The sequence below is a fragment of the Rhineura floridana genome, chromosome 3, assembly GCF_030035675.1.
Source record: "Rhineura floridana isolate rRhiFlo1 chromosome 3, rRhiFlo1.hap2, whole genome shotgun sequence".
NCBI lineage: Eukaryota > Metazoa > Chordata > Lepidosauria > Squamata > Rhineuridae > Rhineura > Rhineura floridana.
Genome location: NC_084482.1, coordinates 134,156,903 through 134,169,218, shown reverse-complemented (window position 1 = coordinate 134,169,218; position 12,316 = coordinate 134,156,903). Strand labels below are relative to the sequence as shown.

The following is a 12,316-nucleotide window of genomic DNA, read 5'->3' as shown; positions in this document are numbered from 1 at the left end:
TGACACTCTCAAACCCCCTCACCATGTTAAGGTGTGCATCCTAGAGAGGGAAAATCATGCTACTATGATGAAATGTTTTAGTTCAAAAGAGTCAAGCAAGCAAGGGGTATATTAGCAAACATTCCTACCTAAGCGCCAGAAGGCAACGGTATAATCTATTGGATGGAAACTAGGGATAGGATCTGTTGGCTGGTGCCAGTTCAAAAGTATTCCATCAACCTAACAGCCTGGTATTGATTTGAGTTCATTCTGTATCCACAAGCTGCTGCTTTTACCAATCTGTTTTTAATACTGATATTTTGAAAGGAAATATAGATAAATTGATATTAATATCAATATTTTAGATGTGGTTTTTTTTTAAAAAAAATCAATTTGCAAAAATAGCCGTGGAAAATCACTACCTAAAAATTCAATCTATAGCGAATAAGCAAATAAGTGGAAAATTCAGTACCAAATCTGAATTGGGCAGAATTCTAGACCATCTCTAGTGGAAACACAAGAAAAATTAAAATGGGGCTTACATTCCTATGAAGCTGTTGTTTGTCCTGTCATTGTTTCTTTGTCCAGATAATGAGAAGAGTGTGAGAGGTGCAGCTCAAGGGTTTGGCAGTGCTGGTACGTAACCTACTTCAGCAATTTAATACCAGTAATTATTCCTAACAATTTATATATTATCAGAAAAATGTCTAACTATAAGAATCTCTCATAGGTGCACAGAGTATGTCAACAGCGAAATCAGGAAGACATAGATTTATTTCCACTGCATCCAGGTTCAATTCCTTCCGAACTCAAGGTATTCTTATCATGTATCTCTAATAACAGGACAAATATTCCATAAGCAAAAGGTTCTTTCATCCAGAAAATGTTTTTTCCAAAATTTGTTCCTCTGTTTGGGGAAATCTTTTACCAGCTTGGATTTGGTGAAAAGTAGATAATACAAATCAGTTCTAAGAACACCTTTTCCTCCTGAAGAGAACCACTCTGCCTTTTCCCCTAAAAAGATCTATAATAAATAGTATATCAAAATCATTTTATAAATAGGAATTAGCAACCAGTGTGCTTCTGATGTCATTGATCATGGTCAATGGACCTTCCAGACTGCCTGCAGGATATGGGGGGGGGGGGCTCCTTGCATAGTTCTACTCCTATCTCCATGGGCAGTTCCAGAGAGTTTTGCGCCTTCCGTTGGTAATTACCGGGTGGGTTCTGCAAGGATAGAGATGTCAGAAAATTCTGACAAAAATGGAAGTGGAAATTGCTGGTGTCCACTTATTCATCCCATATCGAGACTAGAAATCAGTCTAGTGCATACAACCAGTATCTGCTGCTGTTTTTTTCAGTCCACAAATGATATATAATTGATGACAACCCCCCACTCCACTTTGCATTGTGTTTCCTTTACACTGAAATGGATGGGGTAGAATAACATAATGACAATGTAATTATATAAATTACATAATTAGTCATGCAAAATTGTTAGCAACTTATGTAATTTAATGGACATTATATAAAATTATTATTATTATTATTTATTGAATTTATTACTTGCCCTTCACTAGCAGGTCCCAGGGTGGGTTATAACATTTTAAAATTAAATATTAAAATCTGTTAAAACAAATTACAATCAGAGGGGTACTAAAACATACATCCCAAGTGTCAAAGGCCAGAGTAAAGAGGTGCATCTTTAGCATTAACCAAAAATTATACAGTGGAGGTCCCAGACACACCTCTATGGGGGGCGGAATTCCACAACTTAGGGGCTGCCACGATCTCAGACAAATGGGGATGGTGAGTGGCAGATCTACCCCTTTGCTGACCTAAACACCCAAGAGGGACTGTAGGGAAGGAGAGAGTCTCTCATATATTTGGGGCCTAAGTTGTTTAGGGCTTTAAACACTAGTGTGAGCATCTTAAATGGGGCCCGAAAATGAATTGGCAACCAATGCAATTGTTTTAAAACAGGGGTTCTATGAGTTCTGAAAGCAATCCCAGCCAGTAATCTGGCCTCTGCATTTTGGACCATTTTGTCTTCAAAGGCAGGCCCACGTAGAGTGCATTGCAATAATCCAGTCTGGAAGTTACCATAGCATGGAGTACTGTGGCCACCTCATCTCTATCCAAAAGGGGCCATAGCTGGCTAACTATCCAGATCTGGAAATAGGCACTCCTGGCCACCAAGGCCACCTGGGTCTCGAGTGACAATGTTGGATCCGGGAGTACCCCCTAGCTACAAACCTGATCTTTCCAGGGGAGTGCAACCCCATTCAGTACAAGCCGTCTTCCCACCTCCTGGACTTGAGAACCTGGAACATGTAACACCTCTGTCTTTTCAAGATTCAGCTTCAGTTTGTTGTCCCATCACAACAACCGCCTTTCCCAATTCAGAGGGAACAGTGAGACAGAACTGGTGTCATCTAGGTTACACTTCCCTCCAAAACCCCTCATGATGGTTCCCAACAGCTTCACATAGAGGTTAAATAGTATGTGGGACAAGATTAGGGTTGCCAGGTCCATGGCCTGAGACTGATCCTGTATCTTTAGGAGAAGCGAAAGTCAGCCAAGTGCGGGTGTTCTTGCAACTCTGTAATGGGAAAAACCACAAGGTGGAAGTCTCCCTTCCCTCTGCACAACTTTTAAAAATACAGAAGACCTCTTGGAGGCCGGGCCTGGCAACCAAGAGGTCTTCTATATCTTTACAAGTTGTGAATGGGGAAGAGGGAATTCCACCTTGTGGTTTTTCCCATTACAGAGTTGTAAGAACACCTGCACTTGGCTGACTTTCGCTACTCCTAAAGATACAGGATCAGTCTCAGGCCATGAACCTGGCAACCCTAGACAAGATGGAACCCTGTGGGACACCACAGGAAAGTTCTTATGGTATCAGATAGTAGCCTATCTACTATCTATATCTTATGGTATCAGATAGTATCTATATCTTATGGTATCAGATAGTAGCAAACAGGGTTGCGCTCCCCCGTCTCTCAATAAATGTCATGAACCAGGACAACCAAGACAGTTTAGTGCCATGACCGGGCCTAAAGGCAGACTGAAATTGATCCAGATATTCAGTCTCCTCCAAGCATGCCTGAAGCTGAATTGCCACCACCTTCTTGAGCACCTTGCCCAAAAAGGGAATATTTGCCACTGGGCAATTGTTGTTAACACTTCTGGGTCCAAGGAGATCATCTTAAGCAGGGGACACACAAGCCCCCCAGCCTCATGGATGTTTAATATGTATGGTGTTACAGCGGCTGTGTTCCTCTTTGGAGATGTAGACCCGGAAAGCGATGCTTGGGAGACTTCTGTTTCACCTCATAGTCACTGGCCTTTGGGATGTCTTAGTGTTCCATCTTGTCCCCTACACTTTTCAACATCTACATGAAACTGTGGGAAGAAGTCGTCTGGAAGTTTGGGCTTCAGTGGTTGTCAGTGTGCTGTTGACAGATACTTCTCCCTCTTGCTTTCACCTGCTAGTCCTAGGGAAGCAGAGGAGGAGGAGGGTGAATAAGCTGAATCTTGGGCTGCGTACACACCCTATGTTTAAAGCCCATTTAAAGCATATATTTTACCACAACTGTAGTTTTTTTTAAGGTGCTGGAAATTGTAGCCCTGTGAGGGGTAAACTACAATTCCTAGAATTCTTTGGAGGAAAGAATGTGCTTCATATTAAATGTGTGGTGTGTATGCAGCCATAGTCCAGGTAGAGATCTACTGATCTGGATGGAGGGTGCAACTGGTTCTAGATGTGATTGCTCTGCTCCTGAAAGAGTAGGTTCACAATCTGTGGGTTCTCCTGAACTCAGTGTTGTCTATTGATGTGCATGTGGCATTAAGAGGCCAGGAGTGCTTTTTAGTAGCTTTGGCTGATCCTTCAACTGCAATCCTATCTAGAGTGAACAGTTACACATGTCCTGTTTACTTCTAGACACGACTATGGGACATCCCTTTGAGGAACCAAGTCTTACCTGGAGAAGTGCATTTCCATGAATACTCTTGTGCTCTGCAGGAGCTGTAACAGATTGGGGATGGGAGGCTTTCCTTCCGGTTGGATCCTCTTTTTGTAAGGGTTCCCTAGAAAATAATCTTGAGAGGCTACCACCAAAGGCTGATTCCAGCCTGAAAACCATTAGGGTGTTCAGCTATTTGGGGTTATTTCTAAGCCTAGCTGACAAGGACCTCTTTCTTTAAAACCAACTCTAAAAATCTTAAACAAGGAGCCTAGATTAACTTTAGTAAAGCCCAGAGGATAAAGAACTTAATAGAACCTTGTGAAATACCTTTGGAACACAAGGGTAGCTTAATAGCCATGCAGTTTTGGCACATGGAGACAATTTTAGTGAGAAAATGTAGAGAAATGCCTTTTTAAACCAATGAAGCTAAGGTGAAATAATTTCCATCTCTGATATAAATAGTCTGTATAGAGGCTGGTTCCACCTTAATGGCTCTCAAGTTCCATTACAAAAAAAACTACTTTCACAGCATCAAATTATTGTAAAAAAGAGATTAATCAGGAAAAATGGATTGCAGATGAAAGCCCAGGATATTTGTCTGAAACAGGAGTTCTCTGCATGGGTTCAGAGTCCCAGACACTCTAGATGGCACTGTTGGTTCATATCAAAATAAAGGGGGTTGCCACAAATGCACTCTACATAGGTCTGCCTTTTAAGATTGTTCAGAAATTAGCTGATTCAGAAAGCCTCTGATTTAACGGTAATGACCTTTAAGTCCCAAGATTTTGAGACCAGGTTATCTGAAGGACTGCCTGCATCCATATGAACCTGCGCAGGCCATGAGACTGGCATCAGAAGCACTGCATGTGGGCCCGACATTGAGATCAGACTCATAGGCATGAGAGAGGGGACTGTTTTTGCAGCGGCCCCATGGGAGATTTGTATGTCATTTATTCTGTAAGCTATAAAATGGACTCTCAAAACATTTTTTATGACTTCAGACTGCTTTTTTAATCCCTTCTATGTTAATGTTGAAATGCTTTACTATTCCAGTTTTATATTATAGCTTTGTTTACATGTTGTAATTTTAACCATTTTGATATAAGCTGGCTTGGGAGGGTTTTGCCCTAAAAGGAGGCATATCATTTTTTAAAATAAATAATGCATTTTGCATGTTCTTTCTAGCTATGCCACTGCTAGATCCCCTAGCAAGTAAGTCACATTCATACTTTGGAGTATTTGATGCTTTGGATATTGCTTGTGGGGCATTTATCGATGAACTGGTTGCATGTTTTTATCATTGGATGGGAGATGTCTTCATTGCTGCGGGGGTTGAGCTGTGCAAATAGGGAGTGACAGTCTAAAGAAGTAATTTTCCTACCATTACGTGTATTTGAGGAGCCCATGGGACCAAAATTATTTCTGGTTGTCTCAACAGTGGAGACTGATGGCCTCAATGTCAATGGAGCAGTGATTCCACCTTGAGGTTTAGTCCAAACTTTCAAGAAGCTGTCCAAGGTTTGGACTAAAACTACTACCAACTGCAATCCAGGAATTATCTTGGGAAAGGAGGGGCAGGAAAAAGAAGGGATGAATTTTCCCTCCAGCTCTTGGCTTATAGCTGGAAGGATGAGCAACAAATCCTCCCAAACTTTGCCAGCTATAACTTCCATCGGGGAAGAGGGCAGGGAAGCCATCTGCTCCACACTGCATTGTCCTCCTTCCCTCCCTCTCCCAAACATCCATCCAGGGTTATGAATTCCTGGACAATGTGGGAGTAGGAAGTGCAACCCATCTCTCCACTTTTGCAGCCTTGGAGCTGCCTTTGAGAGGGGGGAGGCTGTCATTGCTACAAATGCTCTCACCTAAAGCTGGCGGGATTGAGGAATTCTTTCTTGATTTCTCTTTACTCTGCCCACATGATGATCCTGTGCTGCCCTGTTGAGTCCCTTATTACCTCTGCTTCTATTCTCCTGCAGTTCCGTCTCCCATGCTCTTCCAGAGATGGAGAATGTAGAATGGAAATGTGGGCAATATATGAAAAGCAACACTGAGGAGGGGAGGAGAAAGGGGCAGAGAGGTAGGGCAGAGGCAGACCTTGGAAGGGGCAAGGAGAGAGCCCAAACCACCATATTATCAATATATTAATGTTTGGGGGGTGCTGGAATTGTTCAGATTTGAGATCACTTCCCATTTTTTCTTGATTTGTGACATACTGTAATTATCCTCATGATGTGGAAGTGATTGTGAATACAGTAGGGCCCCGCTTTACAGTGCTTCGCTTTACAGCGTTCCACTAATACAGCGGTTGTGAATTGTAGAAAGGCCCCGCTTTACAGTGCTTGTTCTGCTTTTATGGCGGTTTTTTGCCGCCAGGCAGCATTTTGGTCAATGTAAATCAATGGGATCTGCTTTACAGCGGTTTTTGCTTTACAGCGGGGCTCCCTACTGTAGCTGGTTTTTGCAGGGCTTAGGGAGGTTATAGCATAGAAGCAGAGGAGGCTGCTTTATACTGAGTCAGACTCAGGGTCTCCACTGACTAGATGTGGCTCTCCAGGATTTCAGGCGGGGTGTGTGTGTCTCTCCAAGCCTTACCTGGAGGTGCTGGGGACGGAACCTGAGACCTGCTTCATACAAAGCAGACCCTCTACCACTGAACTACAGCCCTTCCCTGCGAATGATGTCTACTGCTTATTGAACATTTATTCTAATATTTTTGCAGAGAGGTTGTGCAGTGTCACATCAAACAATTATTTCACACTTTCCAGTGTTTTTTTGCTGTCACATGTCTTGCACAAAACATCTGGAGGGGTGTTGTGCAAGAATTTGCTGGTCTGCAGTTGAATCCTATCCACAAAATTGTGACAGTCTGGAAGTGGCCTAACATTCATCAGTGCCCTATTCCAGTTCTTCAGAAAGGGGCAGGGGAATGCTTATCTCTCCTTGTCAATAAGTATGTATGAGGCTGCCAGTTTTACTGTTTTAATTTGTTTGCTAAACAACTGATATTGTATGATTTTGCACTGTGTAATCATATCAGGTGGTACTTCTTCAAGATGACTCTTTCAGCCAAAATTAGTTGACAGTTGATATATGTAAAAGCCAGTTGCCAATGTTGTTTGTTGCAGACTGCATGTGATCACAAGTATTGAGGAATGACTGGGGATGGGGGAAGCAATGTCTTCCTTTGGACCTACTTTGGAGTCGGAGACAAAGGTGGCCAAAATGTTTCCCACATTATTGACTGCAACTCGGGACCTATAAAAAGGCTTTGAAATTAATAATAATAAATTTGACACAGATTTCTAGGATGAATAATGAGAGAAATATAATTTTCTAGATTAAATTCTCTGTAGAAACAGTAGTAACACAGGAAAGAAGCAAAGAAGAACACCAACAAACATACAAAAATGTAATTCTCCATCTTTGGAGGTGGGAAGTGTTGCCACCACTCACCATATGCTCAGACACACGTTACCAAATTCTTCCAAGCTACACAGGAAGTGGATTGGACTGTGAAAGACCAACCCAAATTGTGTTTGCATTTTGACAAATGTGTAGGGCAGTACAATATCTCAGAGAGGAGTCCAGGTCTCCTGCTCCCCTGGTGCGTTTACTATAGATCTCCAATTTCCCTCCTTTTTGAAGTTTGATAGAAATATCTGTAGGTACATTCTTAAACTGGGAGGGTTTTTGCCTATTAGTGAATTTCTCTGTTTTTTAATCTGGGAGGTAAGAAATGGTATCCTGTGCAAGTTTGCTGAGAATGGATTGATCATTTGCATGCTTATTGAGTTCAGTGGGATTTACACCCCTGCAATCATGCTAAGGATAGGTGAAAATGACCACAGGGGATGGGGAGGGGTAGAGGGGGACGGGAGCAGGCAGGAGGGGAAAGAGGAGGGCAGGTTTGATCATTTGCATGTTTATTGAGTTCAGTGGGAGTTTTATGCCTGGAGTGGGCAGGGGAGGAGGAAAAAGGAAGAGAGGAGAAGAGGAGGAACGGAGGAGGAAGGGAGAGAAGAGGGGAAGGAGGCGAAAGGCAGGTCTGATCATCTGCATGCTTATTGAGTTCAGTGGGAATTACTCCCGTGCAATCATGGCTAGGATAGGTAAAACTGACCGTGGGGGAGGAGGAGGGGGACGGGAAAGCAGAGGGAAGGAGGAAGGGGGGAGAGGGGAACAGAAGGAGGGAGAGGGGGAAGGAAGGGATTGGAAGGGGATGGGAGAGGGGTGAAGGAAGGGGCAAAAGGGAGGTATGGGAGGGGGGAGGAGGGGACGGCAGTTTTGATCATTTGCATGCTTATTGAGTTCAGTGGGATTTACTCTCATGCAATTATGCTTAGGATACGTAAAACTGACCATGGGGGAGGGTGGAGGGTGAAGGAGGCAATTAGAAGGGGTGGGGAGGGTAAGGGAGGGAGGGGATAGGAGGGAGGAGGAGGAGGGAAGGGCAGGTTTGATCACTTGCATGCTTTTTGAGTTCAGTGGGATTTACCCCTGCGAAATCATGCTTAGGATAGGTGAAACTGACCTGGGGGAGGGGCAAGGAGGGAAGGGGAGGGGAAGGGGAGGAGATTGGGTGGGTGGGCACTGGGCAGAAGGGAAGCCCATTTTCTTTCCAAAAAGAAAACACTGTGAACAGTATCATTCTTTTGCAGGGTTTCCCCCACCTTTTATTCTACCACAGATGCATGTAGCCTCCCACCCAAATTTAAACCAAAGCTGTCCCTGGCCACATCCGCACCAGACCTTTATTTCGCTTTGGACAGTCATGGCTTCTCCCAAAGAATCCTGGGAAGTGTAGTTAGTGAAAGGTGCTGAGAGTTGCTAGGAGACGCTCTGTTCCCATCACTTAGCTTCAGTCGCATGGCTGACTGTCTAGCCACTGGAGCTCTGTCAGAGGAATAGGAGTCTCCTCTCAGCACCCTTCACAAACTATACTTCCCAGGATTCTTTGGGGAAAGTCATGACTGTCTCAAGTGAAATAAAGGTCTGGCCTCTGTGTGGTCCCTGATTAGCCAAGTCCAGCAGCTGTGAGTCTGGGTTTTAGAGCACTGACAGTTGATTCTTGCTGAGCATGCCCAGCCTTACCATTGTGGTCAATGCTAAATTTCTTAAATTAATTAAAAATCAGCCAGGCATTTTTTAAACTTTTAAACTGCAGAAGATGAAGGTCAGACTATGGGGCAAGATCAATAATAGGATTACAGGTACACTGTGAACATGGCTGATTTTTAATTAATTTCAACAAATTATGAGAATCTGACAGAAAGAAGTCCAACAGGGCTCTCTTTTTACATCAGAATGCATCAGAATGGCATTTTTTTCCTGTGGACATTGGAAATACTGTAGTCATTGTTTGAGATCACAACAATTTAAAAACCCCATTGATGAAAAGGTATGCATTAAGAGATTTTACAGCATGCAATAATAAATTTGTGATGTGTGTCATACTTTGCTCTTGCAATAAAATATATATAGGCAAAAGAACAAGACAATTTAAAATTAGGAGTACATGTTTAACAACATTAAACATCATCACGTGGGGGCACTACTGATACAACACGAGAAAGATAAATCCCATACAGTAAGGGATCTTTCTGTTTGGGCAGTAGAAAAAAGGCAAAAAGCAAAAGATAGAATACATTTGGACAAGGAAGTTAGATTCTAAGGTTAAAAACCATGACTTCTACAAGTCTTAAAGAGACTGGACGTTTTACCATTACTTTGAGATATAGCTGTTTAGAATTAGGATTGATTCACTAATAGGCAAAAAACCTTGCGGTTTAAAAATGTGCTTATAGGCAACAGATATTTCTATCAAATTTTAAGAGGCAGGGAAATTGGGCAACTATAGTGTTTCAGGGGAGCAGGATACCTGACCTCTCTAAGATATTATACTGCCTTACAAATTTGTAAAAATGCAAACACAGTTTGGGTTGGTCTTTCACAGTCCAATCTACTTCCTGTGTAGCTTGGAAGATTTTGGTAAGATATATTGCCCACATTCTTCTTAATTTGCTTTTTTTTCTGTGTTACTACTATTTCTACAGAGAATCTAACCTAGAAAATTATATTTCTCTCGTTATTTATTGTAGAAATCTATGTCAAATTTATTTTTACTAATTTCAAACCCTTTCTATTGTTCAATGGCATATGATGGTGAAGACAGCCTTTTGTCTATTTCTATTTTGGACGCATTAACAGTTGAATATGGGGACTGGGCAGAGGGAAAGCCCCTTTCCTTTCCAAAAGCAAAACATTGTGAACAGTATCATTGTTTTTCAGGGTTTCCCCCACTGTTTTATTCTATAGCAGGCACATGTAGTCTCCCACACAAATTTAAACCACTGCTGTCAAAGCTTTAGCCATGACTGTCTAAAGTGAAATCAAAATGCTCAGGGAGACCTTGAGATGAGATATGAAATAGAGGAAGCATCCAAACTAGGAAATGTGGTAGTAATGGGTGACTTCAACTACCCGGACATAGACTGGCTGCATATGTGTTCCAGTCATGACAAAGAAGCAAAGTTTCTAGATATTCTAAATGACTATTCCCTAGATCAGTTGGTCATGGAACCGACCAGAGGGACGGCAACCCTGGACTTAATCCTCAGTGGGGACCGGGACCTGGTGCGAGGTGTAAGTGTTGTTGAACCGATTGGGAGCAGTGACCACAGTGCTATTAAATTAAACATACATGTAACTGGCCAATTGCCAAGAAAATCCAACACGGTCACATTTGACTTCAAAAGAGGAAACTTCACAAAAATGAGGGGATTGGTAAAAAGAAAGCTGAAAAACAAAGTCCAGAGGGTCACATCACTCGAAAATGCTTGGAAGTTGTTTAAAAACACTATATTAGAAGCTCAACTGGAGTGCATACCGCAGATCAGAAAAGGTACCGCCAGGGCCAAGAAGATGCCAGCATGGTTAACGAGCAAAGTCAAGGAAGCTCTTAGAGGCAAAAAGTCTTCCTTCAGAAAATGGAAGTCTTGTCCAAATGAAGAAAATAAAAAAGAACACAAACTCTGGCAAAAGAAATGCAAGAAGACAATAAGGGATGCTAAAAAAGAATTTGAGGAGCACATTGCTAAGAACATAAAAACCAACAACAAAAAATTCTATAAATACATTCAAAGCAGGAGACCATCTAGGGAGACAATTGGACCCTTGGATGATAAGGGAGTCAAAGGTGTACTAAAGAACGATAAGGAGATTGCAGAGAAGCTAAATGAATTCTTTGCATCTGTCTTCACAGTGGAAGATATAGGGCAGATCCCTGAACCTGAACTAACATTTGCAGGAAGGGATTCTGAGGAACTAAGACAAATAGTGGCAACGAGAGAGGAAGTTCTAAGCTTAATGGACAATATAAAAACTGACAAATCACCGGGCCCAGATGGCATCCACCCGAGAGTTCTCAAAGAACTCAAAGGTGAAATTGCTGATCTGCTAACTAAAATATGTAACTTGTCCCTCGGGTCCTCCTCCGTGCCTGAGGACTGGAAAGTGGCAAATGTAACACCAATCTTCAAAAAGGGATCCAGGGGGGATCCCGGAAATTACAGGCCAGTTAGCTTAACTTCTGTCCCTGGAAAACTGGTAGAAAGTATTATTAAAGCTAGATTAACTAAGCACATAGAAGAACAAGCCTTGCTGAAGCAGAGCCAGCATGTCTTCTGCAAGGGAAAGTCCTGTCTCAGTAACCTATTAGAATTCTTTGAGAGTGTCAACAAGCATATAGATAGAGGTGATCCAGTGGACATAGTGTACTTAGACTTTCAAAAAGCGTTTGAGAAGGTACCTCACCAAAGGCTTCTGAGGAAGCTTAGCAGTCATGGAATAAGAGGAGAGGTCCTCTTGTGGATAAGGAATTGGTTCAGAAGCAGAAAGCAGAAAGTAGGAATAAACGGACAGTTCTCCCAATGGAGGGCTGTAGAAAGTGGAGTCCCTCAAGGATCGGTATTGGGACCTGTACTTTTCAACTTGTTCATTAATGACCTAGAATTAGGAGTGAGCAGTGAAGTGGCCAAGTTTGCTGACGACACTAAATTGTTCAGGGTTGTTAAAACAAAAAGGGATTGCGAAGAGCTCCAAAAAGACCTCTCCAAACTGAGTGAATGGGCGGAAAAATGGCAAATGCAATTCAATATAAACAAGTGTAAAATTATGCATATTGGAGCAAAAAATCTTAATTTCACAGATACGCTCATGGGGTCTGAACTGGCGGTGATCAACCAGGAGAGAGACCTCGGGGTTGTAGTGGACAGCACGATGAAAATGTCGACCCAGTGTGCGGCAGCTGTGAAAAAGGCAAATTCCATGCTAGGGATAATTAGGAAAGTATTGAAAATAAAACA

General features: G+C 42.4%; 1 protein-coding gene across 9 annotated transcripts in view; it reads left to right on the top strand.

Moving 5' to 3' along the window:
* Positions 1–12,316, top strand: part of ITIH4 (inter-alpha-trypsin inhibitor heavy chain 4) — a 78,403-nt gene that overhangs the window by 27,484 nt on the left and 38,603 nt on the right. For 5 of the 9 annotated variants that reach the window (XM_061618008.1, XM_061618007.1, XM_061618006.1 and 2 more), the window contains exons 14-15: positions 568–615; positions 710–793. In XM_061618008.1, coding sequence (XP_061473992.1) covers positions 568–615; positions 710–793 — 132 coding nt within the window. Of the gene's footprint in view, positions 1–567; positions 616–709; positions 794–5,135; positions 5,163–12,316 lie in introns of all 9 variants that reach the window. The other 4 variants (XM_061618003.1, XM_061618001.1, XM_061618000.1 and 1 more) reach the window with 1 other exon arrangement.